Raw genomic sequence first — 21369 nt, forward strand, 5'->3', positions numbered from 1 at the left:
CTTTCTATAACCGCGACGCGCGACTTTCCAAATGCCCGTAAATTACAACAATGACGGGTCTACAAGCGCGCGCAAGATGTAGCCTATTTTACCCATGCCATGTCTCATGTGTGGAAGGATTTCATTAAGGATGCGCGCGGTCCCTTAAGACCGAGACCGGTGACTACATAATTCATACCGGTGGGAGTGACTTGCGCTGTTCCTGCCTGTATAAAACCTGAAGTTCCACTTAAACTCACTTACAGATGGAGAGACCCAGCCGCTTACTTCCCAGTCTAGTCAAACCGACGTGACACCAGCATAACCCAAAGCGTCGCTACTTTTCTAAAGCATATGCTGAGAGCTCAAGCTTTAGTATAATATTATATCCAGGTGAGGTGATCTGACGCACCGTTTCCCCCCTCCCTTCCCTCCCCCCACGTATCGCATCTACCCCCGTGCGCGCGTTCAGCCCTTCGGCTCCATGACGGGACTGTGTGCGCTCTGCCTGACCGCGCTGCTCGCAGCATTCGCCCGGCTGGCTGAAAGCGTCAGCCCTGTGGTCCGATGCGAGCCGTGCGACGACGGGGCGATGGTGCTGTGCAAACCGTTGCCTCAGGACTGCGCCGAGCCGGTAAAGGAGCCGGGCTGCGGGTGCTGCATGACTTGCCCGCTGACTGAGGGCCAGGCGTGCGGAGTGTACACGGGGCGCTGCGGTACCGGGCTGAGCTGTCAACACCGCCCCGGGGAGAGCAAACCTCTGCAAGCTCTGCTGGAGGGACGGGGCGTGTGTGCGAAGGCACTGGACAAAAAGCAAAGCGGCAATCCAACGCATGGACACGGTAAGCGCACTGTTTGTCTGTGAATATCAGCACTCACTCTCCGCGCGACACACCGTCCGCTATGTGTAGTGTGTATATGCGCACTTGCGCAGTGTTCTATTCATTTAACGATTTTAATTTCTGTCAGTGTAATTTGCCAAAATAAAGACTTTTTAAACAAAACTTTTTTATATAGCCTAAACTTATGATTTCATGTACGTTTAATAAAATGATAAATAGTGACAGGAGTCACAGGACGTATGTAGCGTCCGATAAGTGCTCGAGCAGACTACTGTTGCTATGGTTACTTCTTCAGGCGAAGACGATTTCTTTGCAAACGTCTATTTAAGCGCATTCTCACTTGTAATCTAACTTTTTGGTTACGGAAGTGTTGTTTGTAAATATTTATAGGTCTACATGCAAGTAAGTAACACATATTTGAATACACATGTATTTATAAAGAATACTTTGGTGGAGTTCAACAGCACCAAACCAGCTTAAACCAGCCTAAAAAAAAGGGTTGCTGGTCTTTGCTAGTCTCCGAGCTGGGTCATGCTGGTATTTAGATAAATCCAGCCTTAGCCAGAATGGGAGACCAGGTAAGACTAGCAAACTATCTTAGGATAGTTTTTTTTTTTTTGATGTGAAACTTTAAAGGGCTGCTTCACCCAAAAATGCCCTACACCCTTACTCACCCTTAAGTTGTTCCAAACCAGTATGAGTTTCTTTCTTCTGTTGAACACAAAAGAAGATGTTTTAAAGAATGTTGGTAACCAGATAGTTGACGTATAGCCACTGACTTAGTATTTTTTCCTACTATGGAAGTCAATGGCTACCGTCAACTGTTTGATTACCGACATTCTTCAAAATATCTGCTTTTGTGTACAACAGAAGAGAACCATCCAGAACCACCAGAATTAGTGGTGTTAGACACCCAAATCCCCTATATTTCACAGCCTGTGCATGTGTGGTGTCTTATACATCCCAACAAGCATTGTCCACACACTGTTGGGGCCAATGGCTTCTGTGCTCAGTTATGTATCAGTGTGGGTTTACTCTGCTGTGCGTAACATGGTTAATACGTTCAGCGATTGGGAATGCTACTGCGCTCATGGCCGGCCTTTCACTCACTGTAGGGGGTGGGGAGCTTTCTCCTCTGACAGCCCATAAGATGTAGCACAGCTTCACTGCACTCATCATGCCTCTATATGCCTACTCTTTAGACATTAGCACCTCTTCCCTGGTTTATAGCTGTTCTAAAAATCTGATGTACCTCTCAGAATACAGTAAGGTTTAATGGTTGTGGGTTACTCCAGACAAACAAGATAAGCTATACCCTTGTTGACAATCCCGATATGTATTTTCTGCAATGTTTTCAACACATTACGTTGGTAATGCATCCCAACAGGTTATTTTCTGCCTGACGAGATATTGTAATTTTAAACATGACAGTTTTAACTACTGGTAGGTCATCCTGAGCAGGTTAACAGGCAGTCGTCGTGAAGTCCAGCCACCGTGAGGCGGCCCCACACTACCGCCGTTGTTCTCGAGGTTCAGCGCTACAGCAGCTTCTCTATGCCGTTTTATGTGTGTGGTGTGTATGTGTGTGTGAGAGAGAGAAAGCCAGAGATGGAGAGAGAAACAGCTCTGTGTATCTTTGTGTGTGCACTAAAATTTGGCTTCACCAACCCAATCGTTAAGAATGCCACATTCGTTTATTTATAGTCCCTGCAGAAGAGCGGAGATCACCGTTTTGTGAATGATGCTCTCAAGCTGTTTACTGGCTCTGGGACTCCTGAGCTCTCCATTGAGAGCTTCGAGATACAAGTGAAATGGAAAGGATTGGCATATCTGACAAAGCGTTCTGGGAGTTTTCTAGCAAATTCTTTTCTTGGTGAGCGAGATGAGTACCTAGCACCACCTGTGTCGAAGCTTTTATTGTGCAGTTCATTCAAGTGAATTCCTTGAGAGAAGGAAGGCTGCGGATCCGCACAACCAAAATAAGTGGCGTTCTTGGCCATAACTGACGTCAAGCTACCCGAATGAATTTGTTTTTACCCTCTCTAGTTATTTGTCAGAGCAGCAGTGGTGTGTTGAAGCAATCAACCATGACATTGTCACACACACAAAGGCTATTGTTAGGACCCAGAGTCACTTTTAAAAAGCATTTTGGGGGCGCCAACTGTTTTACAGTAGTGCCTTACCTCATGTTTTCTCCCTCCGCTGCCCTTTCATTTGAGCCCATGCTGCTTTTCAGTGCTCCTTTCCCATCATACCACACTTTATGGTAATTACACACTTTGGCCAACCAGAGAGCAGGGCTCCATTGCCATGGTGTGTGTGACTCCACCCCATGGCTCTGCCACACATGAATTATGATATTTTTGCAGGGCTTGATTGGTCTGGTAGCAATGTGGCCCAGCGTGATTCTGGGTGGGAACAGTGGAATGACAAGACAGATTATGAGGTTATGAGTTATGACGTTGTTTGTGCATGTGCACATGCGGATTTCTCAGAATAGGCAGTTTTGGTCTCGCCAGCGAAATTTACCTGCCGTGTGCCCAGTCGCACTCACTTATACTTTTAAGAAAAAAACTCTACGTCTTTTTTACCCTCTCATTCACGCTCTGCCCATTTCAACCAGAATGATAAATAGTTTGCTCATTTGGGATTGTACAAATACATGAGGTTGAGTGAAAACGGGCCACTAGGTGCTGGGAAAAGTCATAAAAACTTCTAAAAGTTTACATTGGGGTTAAATATTGATGTTTTCCAAGTTCCTGAATTAGATGGCCCTCCATTCTCTTCATCTGTCCTTGATTTGTTTATGTGAGACGGACGGTGGGTCATGCAAGGGAAGCAGGCTGCAACTTGTTGCACATGTTGTTTGCTGTCATTACGTGTGGTCATTCTTATACCTTGTTCGAGTTATGTTGCATAAGTTGCTGTTAATGTCGCTGTTGATGTTGTTGTTGTTGTTGTTGTTGTTGTTATGTCATCGTCAGCGAAGGCATAGCTTAATTCTGGTTTGGAGTGCAGCTTCCATGGCTACAGATGAGTGTTTGGTGTGCCACAAGTGCGCACTTACTCGCATACACACACACACAGAAAATCTGTTTTCACTTAACTCTTCCTCTCTGCTGAACTCTGTCAACTATCTCTACAGTCCTTCACAGTGTTCAGATCTTTCTGTGTGACTTGTTCGTCTGACACCTTCATCTATCTCTCGATGCCAGTCCTATCCCACCACCCTCTCTCCCAGTTTTTCTCTCGCACTTTCCATATTTAATGGCCCGTTTTGTCTTTCTTTCTAAATATCTCTTTCCCTTCTGCTCCAGCTGTTTATTAGTCTCTCGTTCCTGCGAGAGCTCTGCTTTGTTTTGTACGGCCAGAGACTGAATATTTATTCAACAGACAAGAGCTGTAAAACCCCAAGAGGACAGCATGTTTAAACAATGCCATAATTCATCTTCACCCAGCACTCTCGCCAGGCATCTGACAAATGCACTCCTCGCTGGACCCTTTACTGGGCAACCGCTTTTGCTTGCATTTGAGAAATGACCATGAAGTTAGTGAAAACAGAGATTAGAGTGCAATTTGGGACATCGTGTCTCAAGTGCTCACATTTTGTCCACTATAAATGGCTGCGTAAAGGCTCAAATAAAGAGTGATGAAGTTGTCCTGCAAAATCAGTGTCCGGCGGCTAGCTCTCTACATTTAGCTTATTGGCAGACATTTTCTTATCAAAGTGACATATAAGTGCAAATATTTTGTCTGGGAGAATTCAAGGTCATGCTTTAAAAGGCACAATAAAAGTAATCTATACGACTTGAGTGCATAAAAAGGCATACACAAGTTTTCTGGGAGGAACAGAACCGCATTTAATTTGCTATTTGCTATGAAATAGCTTTTAAATCCTGTTCATGTTTCTGCACGTTCCAACTTTGCACCTTCATGATACTAAACATGTAAGGACCAGAGGAAATTGTCCATTATCTGCTTCTTCTTATGGTGTCAAGTGCCTTATGCTTTTGACTGTATACAAGCAAAGAAGTTCTTCTATGCTGTCTAAACATACTGAAACATCACACAAGTGTGATCACATTTTTAGAGTTTGACATTAACTGGTCACCATTCACTTTGATTATATGGAAAAGAGCAGCCTGAACATTTTCCATGGAAAAAATACACACTTGTTTAAATGATGAGTATATGATGACAGAGCTTGAGTGAACTTTTTTTTATAATGGATCTTGAAGTAAATAATAATTAAGTGAAATGGGGATGTTGATACAAATGCACTAATAATACATCTCTAATGTTATTTAGTAGGCTAAGTATAGGGTTCACATATTGAGGAATGGTGTGGGATTAGAGAAAAGGACATTTAAACCACAATGAAACCACGTTTGCATTGAATGGATTTTGTGAGCACCCACAGTAAAGCTTCAGCTGGGCACAGAGAGGAAAGCATGTGATGTTTGTTGGTTAGACCATCCTACCAGACCATGTTAGTGAAGGCAGGCAAACGTTCCGTCCTGTAGCCGTATTTGGTTTCTGGGTTTCGGGTCAGGTGGTCTGTCCTCCGCCTATAACGATTGTAAGTTAGGGCACTATAAATACTCTCACTCCTTCACTTCCCCATCCCCCCTTTCTATATCTCTTTCTCTTCTGGTGCTTTTTTCTCTGTGTCTCTCTGTTCTCTGTGTATATGAGCTTTTATACTTGTAGTGGTGAGGCGTCATCTTATATCTCATGTTTGCTTTCTGAAGGGAAGAATCTTAGAATAGATCTGTTCAGTCTGTAGTCCTAAAACCTGGAAGAGAATTGGCATTTTCTAGCCATGGGTTTCCTCTGGAATTTCCAGTGGATTTTTAGAATGGCGGTTTTTCGATTTAGGAGTGAAATAAGGTATGTGGTAAACGTCACTTGAAGAAACTTTCACATTTTATTCTTCAACATAAATTATACATCCATAGTTTAAATAAACATTTTGAAGCTTCTCTTTAAAAAAGAAAGTTTTAGATGAGTGCACACACAAATCTTCTCACAGCGCGGGCGTGTTCTCTTTCGCGTCTTCTTGCGCTTGAATGTTTAAACACAGATAGCAACCTGTTCAGCTCTCACCTGCGCTTGCGCACTATTAACACCCGGGTGATGACGGCGTAAATGACTGGTCATATTAGAGCATACAGCATTCGCATTGAACAATGTTTAGGGGAAGCCAGAATGCGTATATATCGACAGGAACATAGATTAGGCTAACTCTGTCTGACTGATTTACACGTTGTTATTTTCAACAAACCATATTATAAATGCATAATGCGTTGTCAGTTGAAAGATGAACGGTCAAAGTGCGTACCAAACCGTGGGTGGAGAACGGTGCGGTTTGAATTTTTACAGAGAACCGTTGCACCGTTTGAACGACTCTATACTAATAGATGTTTAGGATCATGCTATTGCAAAGGTGTCAAATCCTGTTCTGGAGGGCCACTATCCTGCAGAGTTTAGATCAATTTTCATAAAACACATCTGAATCAGCTAGTCAAGATCTTCAGGATTAGAAACTTCCAGGTAAGTGTGTTGGGGCAGGTTGGAGCTAAACTCTGCAGGATGTTGGCCCTCCAGGAGTGGGATTGGACCCCCCTGTGCTATTCCATTTCATGTGAAAAGATGCAGTTGTATGAATGCTTCTTTTGATAATTGTCAGGTCTTACATGCATTTTAATACACTTCTGTTTTGATTCAGATAACCCTAAAGAGGAAGGAGAGGAACATATCTCCAACAGTACCAGGGCAACAGGCATCGGGGGGGCTGAGACGATCCAGCACACAACAGTTGTTTCCAGGGACACGCAGGGAGGTCTGAGGACGCTGTTAGAGCCCAAAGATCCTGTGCTTCCCCCCAATAAACTGGCGATTATCCAAAAAGGTCAAATCAAGAAAACCCAGGGCTATAAAGTGGATCAAGTTTCCAGTGAGGTCCATACAGATATTCACAACTTCAGTCTGGAGTCGAAGAGAGAAACTGAATATGTAAGCTCTAGCTATAATTTCACCAGCATGCATTTCTAAGACAAAGCTTGGAGTAGAGTACATACTTTTCACATATTTCTTGTTTGTATCTCCAAACTCCTGACGTGTTTGTAAGTAGGATATTTCCTGTAATTCTGTGTTCTTTGTGTGTGTTTGTAAAGGGTCCATGTCGTCGGGAGATGGAGAGTGTTATGAAGATTTTTAAGATCATAGATGTGCTGAACGCAAGAGGCTTCCGCATTCCAAACTGTGACCAAAAGGGTTTCTACAAGAAAAAACAGGTAATTACCTTTTACCCAAGTGCTTTGACTTCTCTTTTGCAGATGCTTTTTATTTAAAGTCACTTACATTGCACCAATTACAGGGCCTATCCCATATGTAGCTAAGTACCTTGCTCAAAGGGGAAGTTGGGATTCTATTTTTAGGACATCCTTACCTGGGATCAGACATGCAACCATTGTGTAATCAGCCCAGATTCTCAAGCTATTATTCTACCACCATCCATGTACAACACGATAAGTAACTGTCATGGCAACTGTCACAACAGTATTGGAAAAGTCTGAGAACTTGGGTGGGGGCCTATTTATATGTGCATGTTGGTTCTTGAAAGTGTGTGTTGTTTCTTTAATTGACGGGGTGCATCAGTGAGTCTGAACAAGAGAAGGTAGTTGGTGTGGGCAAATGCGATTCTCGGAAATTTGTGAGTCACCCGCAACTCCTCTATTAAGAGCATGAGTCAAAGGGCCTTGTCTGAATGGCCCTAATGAGTTTGGGTAAAATTGGGGCAAACAGATTATTTGTTGGTTTTTCTAAATGGAAAACCTCTCTGACGGATACCACAGTGACCATGGAGGTCTAGTGACAACACTGTGACCACTGTTCAAGGTATAGATAAAGAAGGAAAGGCTTCGAAAAGAGGACGAGATTTAGAATCTAAGGAGCTGCTTCATCCTTGAAACTGTAGGTTATGGAGTCTACCTCTGTAGGAGTGCACTGATTTGCACACATACACCTGCACATATGCTTAGTGGCAGGGGGTTCAATTGATTATGTGATGATCATGTGATCATGTTATTTGGGATGGGAAAAACGGCTGTGCTGTTAGGCTGGAATCTTAAAAAGGAGAGAAAGTGATAACAGGTTCAGGTTGGATATCTCAAAAAACATGTTCAGCAAACCCTCCAGGTGAGAAACAAGGGTCTTGGAGATGATTTGCAAGAGTACATAATGGCTCGTTTCCACCGAGCGGCAAAGTACAGTACGATTTGGGACCATAAATCCAGATTGTGTTTCCACCGCCAAAAAAACATTGTGTTGCAACAGTATTGTGCTTCAACTGTATATTAAAAAATGGCACATCCTGTGTTGTAATTCCCTAGTGACAATTCTCTGTCAACCAATCAACATTCTGCAGTGAGTCTAGCTCCACCCTTTAGGTAATGTGCAAGGTACCCCAATGGAAGGATCCCAGAAAAGTGGTACAGTACGGTTCGGTATTTTGGCACGATTCACAACTTCTGACAATTGAAACGGAAAAAATTGCATACCATACTGTATTGTACTGTACCATACCACTCGGTGAAAACTAGCCATAAGAGAGATTCATAGTGGCACCTGTAACAAATCAGGCTTGAAACATTTTCCAATCTGGTTTCTGCCCCCATACGTGACTATTAAAATTTATGTTTGATAGAAAGGACACTGACAGGTTAACAAATCAAGTAATCGATGTCAATCAGTTGGTTCTACAGCTCCAGCAGGAGGCATAACAAACTAGCAAAAGACAAACCGTATACTTGACCACAAACAACATCATAAATCTAAACCATGCCACATCCTCTCCTGTATCTGGCATGCATAAATATAGCCTAAAGTTTTTTTGGGTAGATCAAACCCCTTCGCTTGGATCTCTGGTAATAATAGAGGAACATCTGCATGACAGGCTGCGTCCACACATGAGACTGTGCCTGATGAAGATCAAGCTGATCAGATTGCCCTCCTATTGACTCCATCTGAAACTGCTTTGCTTCAATCATGGTGGTGTGAGCCGAAGTCTGAGTCTCGGTCAACCCTGAGATCGCAGTCATTATTTTTTTATTTCGGCATCAAAAACAAACATGCACATACCCCTGTGCATACATACTCACACAAGTGAACTGTAGATGTCCTGGGTGCCTAGGGGTCCCTACACTCCCCGGAATAAGATCTGTAATGGGAGCGTTTGTGTATGTATGTGGGGGTATGTGTGTCTGAAGGCCGTTCTCGTGGAGGGCAGAGTCCAATCCGTGCTAATTTTAGCCTTGATTATATGAATTGGCTCAGTGTGTTAGCGGAGGCCAGGCATGCTGGCCCCAGTGCCGCCAACCTCACCCCCCTCCAACCTTCCAAATCCAGACGCATCTCTCACCCATGTTACTGTACTGAAGATTAGCTTTGCTCGGCCCCCTGATCTGCTGGCTCTCCTGCATCACCCAGGGCCAAGCAGTCCACTTAAGCTCTCACGCTGAATAGGATCTCAGTGATGCGGGGTGAGAGACTAGAAGAGAATGCCAGGCATGCTGGGAATGATCCAGAGTGCACTCGCTCTCATTCAAATACCAATACACAGATTCAGTCACCTATACACCAAATACATACAGTATACATATATTTACATTTCACAAAGACGTAGGCTTTTCCAAGATTGGCCTTCCCGAACCATCAATTCCCTCTCATTCTGACTTGAGGCTACGTTGATTTAAATTCATACTTGTTATTTGTAGTTTCTACTCTTGCAGTTGCACTAAAATGAGTATATAATGATCATGTACTCCAGTGGCAGCATCTGTCCCAAACAACATACTACCTAACAGACACAAGCACACAAGCACACACTGCTCGTAGTCTGGCAAAGAAAAAAAAAACACCGTTCTTATTCACATGCAGTTGTTGCATTCACATATCGTGTATGTGTGTGTGTTTGTGTGTGTGTTTTATGAGTCTGTGTTTACCCTGTGGCTGCTTTTAATGCCCTTCCGCCTTCCTGCTGCCCATAAGGGCATCATTATGGGCCAGCGCTGACTGAGGCTTGCTTTGTGACACACACACACACGCACGCGCGCACACACACACACTCACGCGTACACACACACACACATATATATATAAATATAAATATATATATATATATATATATATATATATATATATATATATGTGTATATATATATGTGTATATATGTATATATATGTATATATATGTGTATATATATATATATATATATATGTATGTGTGCGTATGTATATATATATATATATATATATATATATATATATATATATATATATAAATATATCCATACGCAGTCAGACAAACACACATACACATGCTCTCTTTCTCCCTCTCTCACATACACAAACACACTCACACAGGTCCGTTGTGTTGCAACCTCCAGAAAACACCACGCTGACAGGGGTGTGCTCCACGCCCTAAATATAGCTCTGTCTTTCTCTGATATACACACACACACACACACACACACACACACACACACACACACACACACACACACACACACACACACAGAAGTAGACATACAGTAATCAATCATCAATAAAGCCACTGTGTGTTTTGAGTGTATTCTCTTGGGTCTTATGAGATGCCGGTTAGAGTATTACATCATGTCTTAATTAGGTGTAAAGTTTCCAACAACAAATCATTTCTAAGTTCACACTGAAAGTGAAAATGTGACATGACACAATCACAGCCAATCAGATTATATTTCGTTATTAATTATGTTTGTGGAGCGAGATTTCACTCAGGATGGGGCTTGAAAATGAATAGAAACTGCTAGTTCAACAAATTGTCTTGTTGCTCACTGCATTCGTTGCATTTAGTTTGGACAAAATCATTGTTTTTCAAAGCATCTCATGTGCCTGCACAGTCTGAATGGAACATTCCCATAATACATAGCAGCTCAGCACCAAGTAGTTTCCTGCAGGGCTTAATTTGTACCGGAACAAGCAGGATCCGGATCCACCTCCTCTGGAATTGGATCCAGCACCTATTTTAGTGAATCCCCCCACCACATAAGCCCCTGCAAAAAATTGATGAAACGACCATATGTTTAATGAATAATCATATGTGGTCGATGTAAAAAAAAAACAATATAATGTGCAATAACAATATGTGCAATGTTTTTATATTTTTTTACATAATACATTATAGTTATTAGGAAATTTACTTTTATACCCAATATACATTTATAAGCAATCGCAGTATTCTGTGAGCACAGCCCCTCAAACCTGACAGATCCATCACCAGTCCTTGTCCCTGGACTTCATAATTTACACATTAAGCACTGGTTTCCTGTACACTCATTCTTCCTATTTCGCTCACACGCAGATATAAACTTATAACCAAACAATTAAAAATCCTTTTGAAAGTGATATGTTACTCATTTAGGAAAATACAAATATTTGCTATAGCAAAACCATGAAGTGGGTGCAGAGACTATTGAAATTGAAAGGATGAGTGTAACTTTTGAAGCAGCCCCTTGTAGAGGCCAGGTTTCATTCCCAGACTGCTCTTGTTCTGCTTGAGGTATTTTAATTTGGTACTCTTTCAATAAAAAACCCTTTTGATCTCTCTTTCACTCTCTTTCTCACTCTCTTTCTCTTCCTTTCTCTCTCTCTCTCTGACTCATCCACTCCTTGCTTGCACAATGTCTTTTTATATTTCTTTATTTCTTTTATTTCTTATTTGTCACCTCCTGTTTTTCCCTCTAGTCTGAAAGAATAGATTTTTACTGATGAATGTATCACCCGAGGATGTGTGTGTGTGTGTGTGTGTGTGTGTGTGTGTGTGTGTGTGTGTGTGTGTGTGTGTGTGTGTATGTGTGCGTGTTTGTTTGTGTGTGTGTGTGTGTGTGTGTGTATGTGCGCGTGTTTGTTTGTGTGTGTGTGTGTGTGTGTGTGTGTGTGTGTGTGTGTGTATGTGTGTGTATTTGTTTTGCCTGTGTAGTATAATAAGCTCCAGATGACTTTGAGTCGATGCCAGTTTCCTAAAATAGTCCTTGCAGCTCTTTAACGGTCCATGGCAAATATTTTAGCTTGGTCAAATTTGTCTAACTTTCAACTGTTTTTATGCACACAAAATCACAATTCCATCAGCGGAAGCCTGACAGAGGCATTTACCGTAATCCTCTCATAAAAGCAAAACTGCATGTAAATAATCAGCAAATGGAAACAAGGGACGTACACACTGCAGATCATTTTTCATCACTGTGTGTGTGTGTGTGTGTGTGTGTGTGTGTGTGTGTGTGTGTGTGTGTGTGTGAACACCTCACTGTATCCATTAAATACCCCTGAACCACAGAAGACATTTTTGATGCATTGATTTTTCTCTTTCTCATAAACAAACACTCACTGTGAATGACAGGTGTGCATTCTTCCAACTTAGATGTGATGTTTGACTTGCACATGTCTCCAACTCACTGCCAAAGGAGAGAAAGACAGCAAGAGAGAAACAGACAGAGACATAACTATACTCACTCATAGGATAAGCATTTTTTTTATTTTCAATGTGATATGCATTGTTAGTTATAGTGATTGTAAAACCTTTAATGGTTATACCCTATTCTTTTTTTTACATTTTAGAACATTTTATAAAAAATAAAACAATCAGGCTGCTTGAGGGCTTTCTGATCCATATCAGCGAGTACATTTACAAAAATTATTCATCACCACTAACAAAAATCTTTAGTTTTTTGTTTAAAATGCCTTTAAGTGATTTGATGGTTAGTTAACTGCGTTAGGCACGGTGTCACTCAAATCTCCATGTCTGATCAAAAATGTATCGTGTTATCTAATCAAAAAGCTTTTCTTAACTAGTTATCGCTATACTAAGCTAGTAGACTAAAACCCAAAGTATACTTAAGTTTTGATGCAAACTCTACAATCGTATGCAATACATAGCCGAACACATAGCCTTTCACAGTGTACTCCATTTGATATTGTGCGCGGACACAGGAGCTCAACACATGATAGTGTCATCCTTGTCCAGTGTCTGTTATTTCTCTCAAGAAGTTATGAGCGAAAAAATGTCTTTGTACTTGCAACTAGTCCATTGTTGTTGTTTGTCTCTTGCTCTGTCTGGGCAAACAAATTCAAGTTCCTTCTAATTTATGTTGCACACCCTAGCGTACGCATAAATACCCAAGAATATTTTGGGCTTAAGCTGGTGGCTTGCTAACTGAAGGCGAACTGAAAACATGAACATTTTTAGCTTCTTTAATTTACTGTGATATGAGTCCAAATGTTTCATCATTAGACTAAATACACTGTAAATTGATTTTCTTTTCTATAATTCCAGCCACAATATCAATTAAAATATTGGGGATATGTCTCTGTGGGGGTATATTAGCAGCACATGACAATTGAGTTTCAGGAAGAAGAAAAAAATAAAATAATAATTGTGCCCTGAAAATGATTTCAATAAGTTGAAATATTTCACTTGCTCTGTCTCTCTACTCCTCATATACTTCCCCTTGAATCCCCTCTGGCATTCCTTTACCACAATCTCTCTCCCTCTTTCTCTCTCTGGCTCTAGTATTCGTGTTACTCTCTCTCACCTAAGTGCGATGCGATGAGAAATGTGTGTTTATGCCACTGTCTCTTCCATTTGGAGCATGTTGTCTGTTTTGCATATACTCGTCCAAATATCATATGGTTATGCATTTCTCTTCCTGTCTCACCCACTCTCCCCGCAGTGCCGTCCATCCAAGGGGCGCAGAAGAGGTCACTGCTGGTGCGTGGACAAGTATGGACAGTCTATACCCAGCTATGAAGAAAAGGAGAAAGTCTACTGCTTTAACATGGAGACGAAGTGAAGAGGAGAGAGAGGCCGAGCGGTGGAAACAGGGAGACAAAGAGGGATATCTCCCCTGAAGAACTACATGAATACAGATTCAAAAGTGCTGTCCCAAAGCTGACCTCCCACTTGTATGCTGAGGCATGGACTCACGTGACCAGCAACTCACTTTACACTTCAGGAGAGTGGGGAGAACGAGAGGAGGAGACAGAGAGAGTGTCATGTCTTCTGTTTTTGGACTGTATCCCGAGAGGGAAGTGTGAACATAATCAAAAAGTGCAAGCAAATTTCAGTAGCGCACGCTAAGTCTGAGCATATGTACTCTTGTGTATGTGAGGGACGTTGTGTACTTGTTCCGTGTGCATAGGTAGTCTCTCTCTTTTGCTATTGTGTGTATTGATATCTGCCATGACTATCAGCGGCTCTCTCTTAGTCCCACTTCCTGTTTCCGCCCTCCTGGTGTAGGGTCGTTTAAACTGGGCATGCTCAGTGACACTAGGCGGCTCTAGCCATAGACTCCATCTGAAGCACAAGCACTTCATGCACTTTGGCCCCTCCTGAACATGTCCTCCAGCCTGTTAGTATGGCCAACAGTTTGATCATACGATAAAAAAAAAAAATCCAATTGTAAACGATTCTATACCAGGACATGCCCTTTTGAAAAGTATATATTATCTCACATGGGACGCAGAGCTGTTTGCTTGTGTCGTCAGGACAGCATTGATATGCCCCTAAAATATATCCACACGGGCATTATCTCACTTTCAAAACATCATGAGGCACTTTGAATATACGATCATTGCTCCAAACGCTGACTCATTGTCCTTCACATTTCTAGGCATTTGCTGATAGCATGTATCTCACGCGATGTCTTTTTTTTTTTTTTTTTATGGGTTTGAATGTAACCGTAACGCTACAGTGCCCTGAATTACCGAAATCGGTGTAGCTATGGCAGTTTTTGAAATCAATGCCTTAATGAAACCCGTGCAGAATTGTGTTGCTAAATGATGCGGGTTTTTTCGCTCTCTGTCTCTCTGAATATCGATATTCAACCCCAGTAGGAAAGCTACAGGCTAACATGGCAGCCATGTTAGACAACCAGGGCTTGTGTTGTTGTCTCAAAACTGACCTCCTGAGAAAAGACTTGAAAGGTGGAGGGTGCCAGAGAGGTAGCCCACACGTTAGCTTATTAGCATAGCGTCGGAAGAAAGCTCACCCCCTCCCAAACAGCTAAACAAAAGACAAACAAAAATGTTTGGTGCTACACCTTATCTGACTTGATTATGGGGAAAGAGCGTACGAGTATGCTAAGCTATTAGCCCTTCCTTAACTTGTAATTGTGTCTTGTATTTTTTTTTATATGAATATATATTTTGTTTCAGGCCAGCTAAATGTCTAAAAAGGCATGTGAACTTTATGCTAAAAAGATTATTTATCCAAGAAAGAAATATAAGCTGATCCAAACTATATGTCTTTGAGAACAATTCATTGACCCGTTGATTGCACAGTAGTGAAAACATAGAACTCAGCATATTTTTGGGAATATAATCACTAAAGTCTTTGATTTTTGTTTTAGATTTGTTGTTTATCGACAGTTCTGAGTACTAGGTGTCTTTTGTTAGCTAAGCAAAGATGCTGTCCTCGAATCATTTTCTGTAAAACTCTTTAGTTTAAATCTTCAGGTTATGTGTAGGCCTTCTATGGTATGAATTAAGCTAAATCGAAGCTTAACTTTAGCTAGCCTAAGCTAAATTAAGCGAACGTAAAGTGAACGCTAAGATTAAGTAAAGCTGAGGCCAAGCTTGTGTTTCAAAGAACATCAAGGTCAATGAACTTTGAGCTAGTTGATCTTCAAGAAAGCTTGCCACCCTCATTCTGTGCAATGCCAGGGTCATTCACCCGCAAGTCACTTTTAAAGATCCCTCCGTTCACGGGTATTTGCTTCTTTTTTTCATTTTTTTTTTTCATTTAAAATAATTTTGATTCTTTAAAAAGCTTTTTATGTTACTAAACTAGAAATTATACAGCTATCACTTTCTTCAAGAAAGGAAATGTTTTTGTTCAAATATAATTTGTATTTAATGCCTTCTTTTTTTTAATAAAAAATGTAAACACTATTTCTATTTACAGGATGACAGATTGTAATTTCACAGCTTCTACAAAATTAAAGGGATTGTTCACCCTAAAATGAAAATTCTGTCACATTCTTTCATTTTGTCCATTGAGGTCCAATGTTGTTCTGGGTCTTTAAAAAGCAGTCCTGTTTCACACAATATACAAATTTGGAATGCCATAAGGATCATAAATGACTGAATTTTCATTTTTGGGTTAACTAAACCCTAGCACACAGAGCATATGTGGTTCATATAGTTCTGATTTGCCTTTAGTGGTATTCATTCATTTAGATAAGGTGGCTAATGTCACCGTTAAGAGTTTCAAAAACAATGGTTCTTTCACATTAGCCACAGTAATTCTGTCATTAGTATAACAGAGTGCCGGGGGGTGGGCAATGGAGATTTAAAATCTCATGTGTGTAACAGGGTCAACATCTTTGAACCGCTTCATTTCACACTCTAGCTTGAGCCCCACACAGGTCATTACTCCTCAAATCTACACACAGAGACCCCATTCACATTAGCATAGTTATTCGCTTGTCCGAGCCATGTCAGCGCAGCCAATTCTCAAAAAAGAAGCTGCGATGCCACAATTCATGAAATTAAATTGCTCATATGGATGAGGTCAAATACTCTGGATGGTACCCCCACCCCAACGCCCCAACCCTCCAACCCTAATTTAATAATAATGAATTCTAGAATATTCTGGATGCCATGAAAATACTAATTGTAAAACCACAAGAAAGGTGTTACAATGCAGCATTACTTGCACATTGTGTTTGTTTGGTTTGGTTTGTTTGGTGCCAATCAAATAATTTACTCATGGGGTTGGGCAACAAAATATTGTCTCCTGCGGTTTACAAAAATGAGATAAAGGTGTTAAGTGTGGTGCCACAGAGGCTGGTCATCTGGCGAAAGGAGAGGGCGTACCACAGCACAAACACAGCACAGGTCAAAGGCACCGTAGAGAGTGGAGCCCGGTTCCCCAAAATACTGAGCTAAAGTTAGTCCGCTCCATTTGAGATTACCACGATAAGGACACACATATGTGCACACATACACGGTTCTGCCTCCAGGCAGTTTTAAATATAGACAAGACTGAACATAATCAAGCTTGGCAGGAGAAATCGAGAGAGAGAAATGGAGATTTTTTTTTGCACTTTGTGGTTTTGTGTTAACAGGTTTCCCATTATGCTCAGGTGTTGTTGTTTTGTCCTGACATTGCTAATTGAGTTTGATTGACCGCAGCTCCTCGTCTGACCCGAGGGCAAGTTTAAATGACTGACACTGTGTGCTTGTAAAGATGATTTATTAAATAGTTCTTTTTTTTTTATATATACCCACAATGACTTACAATTACAAACCATGAAAAATATGTTATACACACAAGCAAATGCTTTGGAGTGAAGCAACGTATGAATCTCTTTTTTCCTCAGTGTAGACATTGCATCGCAAAAACAAAACAATTTTATAAAAATAAATGGACCACAGTATGTAGACAACACAAACAGCCTATGATTGACAAATACAATAAGACTGCAATATCACTTTGATCATACAGGCAAGTATTTTACAAACATAAAAATAGCCCACTTGAGCTCTTAACTTAAAAGCCGGAGGTAGGAACAGGCAGTTACCCGTTTCAAAAGCTGTGAAGAGCAATACTTTTGAAAAAAAAAAGTGTGTGTTTGGGGGGGGGGGGATGGGGTATCTAGAATGATCTAATCTCAATCAGTTTAAAACAAAAACAATGAAAATTAATGAATAAAATACAATAATAGAAAAACAAAACATATACAGTATAAAAATATGGCAATGTACGGACAGTGACAAAGAGGTTTGGTCATGCAGTGCTTTTTTCCATTTCATTCCTTTCAACAAAGCAAGCCTGGAGGAAGTTTAAGATAAGAGACACAGTAATCTATATACATCAAATATACAGATTTACACCATACAAAAATATGTATAAGGCATAATGAATAAATATTCTTATCCAGATATCAAGATGAATACATTCAGTTCAAATAAATAAGTATGGGTACTTCATGTAAAATACATATTTTCTTTACAGAAAAATAGATTTTCTTTTCCTTTTTTTTTTTTTTTTTTTGGAGAGTTCAGGGAATTTACCAATCAAAAACAGTGTACCTGAATTAAATATCACCACTAACAATAAATAAATACTAAGATATTTTTTAAAAATATAATGATAAAATTCAGTGGTATAACGTGTTTGTATGCGTGTGAGAGAGAGATCAGTGGTTGAGCTGGTTAGGTCCCACACTGTGTGTGTGTGTGTGTGCGTGTATGTGTGTGTGTGTGTGACAGATCAGTGGTTGAGTTCCTCGGGACACTCGGCATCTGCTGGCATGTCACTTGATCCAGGAATCTTCTTCCCATTCCAGGATGACACACACCAACACTTCCCCCTCTGACCATCCAGAGACGATTCACACTGCGGGGGAAACCAGACAGAGAGAGTGAGACGGGTTATTTCGTTCTCTAGAAACACAAGCTTGCATGCACAGCCGAGTTCTCAGTCGAGTGTTGTTCTAACACTCGGCCATCACACGTATATCATCGTGTTGTTGAATATCACACATTAAGCTTTATATACAAACAAACACATAAACTCTCAATGTGAAATCAGGACTCGTTGGTTTGGTTTCAGTAATATTTGCACACAAGACTCTGCTTACCTGTTTGACTTTGTATAGACCATGTTTGTCACAATTTGGAAGGTAGAATCTGTTCATTTTGTCTCCCAGTTTCTGCTGTGATTTGGTGATCTTGTCAAGGGCTGTCTGCAGCTCAATATGACAAGGACCCTAGAGAGAGAAAATATGATCATTTAGAGACAATTAATAAAATATAGTTTTTTTTATATTTCTAAACTTTTATTTGATGGTTATTAATATTTTACAACTACAAATTATTATTAATTACAACAACTACTACTAATAATAATAAGAAGAATAAAGGTCAGCATTTTAATTATTTTTATTAACTCTTTTATTATTTTAATGTTTAGCTCAGAAAAATGCATCAAGCCATGCATCCCAAATATACAGACTCGGTTTATTGCCTTACTCCATGTGCCTATAAGATAAATTCAAGAAACCCTATACTGCCCTCTTGTGGCCGCACATGGTACCGGAGTCTCGTTTTATATAGCTGACTAAACCTTTACGCATTTATTTGGGACATGTAAAAAAAACTGAGGTGCCTGAAGCTCACCTGCTCCACCAGTTTCTTGCGTATTGCGTTGACTTTGGCCTTCATGCTCTCTTTAGCGGTGATGACCCGCGGGTCGAAGGGCTTGCCGTGCCCGGTCACGAAGACCGCTGAGCTGCCTTCATTCACTGCCGTTGCCCCGTTGAGAGTCTCGGGAGGATCTGAAAGAAAAAGCATGGTGAGAATTATTGGAGTGGTTGCCCGGATTGAACCGTGAAGAAGAAGGTTTTTTTTTTTCAAGTTTTTTTATAGATACATTCAGGTTGGGGTTTCAAACGTTTATGTTAAAAGCTGATAAATTAGTAAGAGCACATATGTGTATATTTCCACCTGTCTCCAAAATAGGGGATAAAAAAACAGAAGTCGCGAGTCGCGTTCCCCTTAGCAGAGGAGGTAACCATGACAACGGAACGTAGCTCACGCACATTCTGTTCAAATTAGATTCGGGCGGCAAGTTATTGATCATTATGTTGAGTCAAGTCTTAACATTTGTAGCCCTATCATTTTCTTTATAGATGTACATGTCATAAAAAACTTTTTTTTTTTAAATTGAGCTTAAATTTTTTTTTTTTTTTTGCTCGACCAATCACGCGCCTTTCGGGTACATTTATATTAATGTTGCAGACATTTTTTTTTTTTTTTTCAATTTAGAATAGTCGACCTCTTGAAAGCGGCGATATATTCGCTTAAACAAATATTGCTTATCTAAATATGAAACATCCAACTGGTTTGTTAGCGCTGATGAAATCTCGTCAGCGGTTGAATCATCGACAGCTGCAATGGTCTAGCTACTGTTTGGATGGCCGGTTAGGCTATAGTGCAGTATATGAGACGCTACCTGGCGCTGTGTCGCTTTGGCTCTGGTCAGGCTCGGGGGTCGCAGTGCACACCGCCTGTCCTCGGGCGAGAGCGTGCAGGGGTCGGGCTTCTCCGGGTTTCGGCAAGCAGCGGAGCCCCGTGCCGCAGGGCGCAGTGTAGATCCCGCAAGGGTCGCCTCTCTTCAGCGCGCAGGCGAGGCAGCAGCCGCAGCCGGGCTCTCGAAGCACCTCCTCACAGCCGGCATCCACCGCAGGACACTCGGCCAGCCGCTCCGGGGAGCACGGGGCGCAGCGAATAGGTTCCTGCCCAACCACGGGAGAAGCGCGGAGCCCCGGCGCTGAAAGGAGTGCGCTGAATGCTGCCACCCAGAAAAAGTTCAGAAGCAGTCTGTTCATCCCAAAGCAAGGCTCAGAATAAATAGATAAATAAATAAATATCGGTTGAAGTGAAATGAGGAGTTCCTCGCTGTCTTTGCGCTCTTCTAAATGACTAGCTCACTCCGGGTCGCCTCGCGGTATTTATACGCGCACCGGGTCCCGCTGACACGCTTGTGTTTGACGCATTGGCAATATCAATGATTTCTTAAATGACCCCCCTCGACTCCGATTGGCTGGTGGAGATCCAGTCCGAGGTGTTTCCTTGAACACAGCGCGTAAAATGCGTCACTGTTTATATCAGAACATAATGTAGGCTACATAATGGTGGGGGGAAAAGTGTGTTTACTACCCCAGAAGAATCATATCCGAATTAACAATAATAAAGTGTCTTCTCCATAGATTCAATCAAGCAACTCAGCAGCAATGTATGTTATTTTGAAATTATCACCCTTAAACTGGTTTGATTGTATTTACAATAAGATTGCAATTTTGTATATATATATATATATATATATATATATATATATATATATATATATATATATATATATATATATATATATGTATAGGTAATATAGTGTAGCCTATTTATTGTTATTATTGTATTGTATTTATTGTAAATTCCTCACAACTCAACTTATGGTCTTATAGTTAAACCAGGCAGTAGACTACATTGACAGTAGAGTAGCCTAATAATTAATTTGAACTCATATGAACTATTCAACTTCATTCTGGATCATGGCATTCATTCACTACAACAAAAAAGTTAAAGTATTTGTAGTTATCTCTTCAAATCTATCTAATTTTCCTAGCAGTTTTAGTTTTTAATAAACGGAAGACCAACCTATAAGCTTCATGTTGAGTTTGAAATTTGTGAATTATTTTAGGACGGGACGAACAAAGCTCCTCATTCATTAAGTTCCCCCTTGAAAACTCTTATACAACCAATTTAGGATGCCAAATTGTCGCGTCCCAGTCCTTTGGTCTGGCATTCATTTGACGCGTTTATTTGGCGCCCGTAATGAGGTGAGAGTGCGCGCGATCCTCCATCAATGTGGCACCGCGTGCACTCGCACTGTGATACGTGACCTCACTCAGGTCAGGACGGGACCCCGTTTTGGAAAGCTCGAGACTGCCGC

General features: G+C 41.1%; 2 protein-coding genes across 2 annotated transcripts; one reads left to right on the forward strand and one right to left on the reverse strand.

Annotated features, from left to right (window-relative positions):
- The first annotated feature begins 219 nt into the window (after positions 1-219).
- On the forward strand, positions 220-15809 carry igfbp3 (insulin-like growth factor binding protein 3). Its single transcript, XM_079889093.1, has 4 exons — positions 220-821; positions 6550-6836; positions 6998-7117; positions 13586-15809. Exons 1-4 carry the CDS (start codon positions 464-466, stop codon positions 13703-13705), a joined length of 885 nt encoding a protein of 294 aa, XP_079745219.1. The 5' UTR covers positions 220-463; the 3' UTR covers positions 13706-15809.
- On the reverse strand, positions 15628-20548 carry igfbp1a (insulin-like growth factor binding protein 1a). Its single transcript, XM_079889100.1, has 4 exons — positions 19873-20548; positions 19038-19195; positions 18500-18628; positions 15628-18255 (listed from the first exon to the last, which is right to left on the reverse strand). Exons 1-4 carry the CDS (start codon positions 20246-20248, stop codon positions 18130-18132), a joined length of 789 nt encoding a protein of 262 aa, XP_079745226.1. The 5' UTR covers positions 20249-20548; the 3' UTR covers positions 15628-18129.
- Positions 20549-21369: the final 821 nt, after the last annotated feature.

Source organism: Squalius cephalus (assembly GCF_949319135.1).
Source record: "Squalius cephalus genome assembly, chromosome: 12".
Classification (NCBI taxonomy): domain Eukaryota; kingdom Metazoa; phylum Chordata; class Actinopteri; order Cypriniformes; family Leuciscidae; genus Squalius; species Squalius cephalus.

Coding starts and splice junctions, on each gene's coding strand:
- igfbp1a (XM_079889100.1), bottom strand. CDS start 20,248: ATGAACAGACTGCTTCTGAACTTTTTCTGGGTGGCAGCATTCAGCGCA. Junction 18,629..19,037: donor GCAAGAAACTGGTGGAGCAG/GTGAGCTTCAGG, acceptor TTCTCTCTCTAG/GGTCCTTGTCATATTGAGCT. Junction 18,256..18,499: donor GTCTATACAAAGTCAAACAG/GTAAGCAGAGTC, acceptor TTTCCCCCGCAG/TGTGAATCGTCTCTGGATGG.
- igfbp3 (XM_079889093.1), top strand. CDS start 464: ATGACGGGACTGTGTGCGCTCTGCCTGACCGCGCTGCTCGCAGCATTC. Junction 822..6,549: donor CAATCCAACGCATGGACACG/GTAAGCGCACTG, acceptor GTTTTGATTCAG/ATAACCCTAAAGAGGAAGGA. Junction 6,837..6,997: donor CGAAGAGAGAAACTGAATAT/GTAAGCTCTAGC, acceptor GTGTTTGTAAAG/GGTCCATGTCGTCGGGAGAT.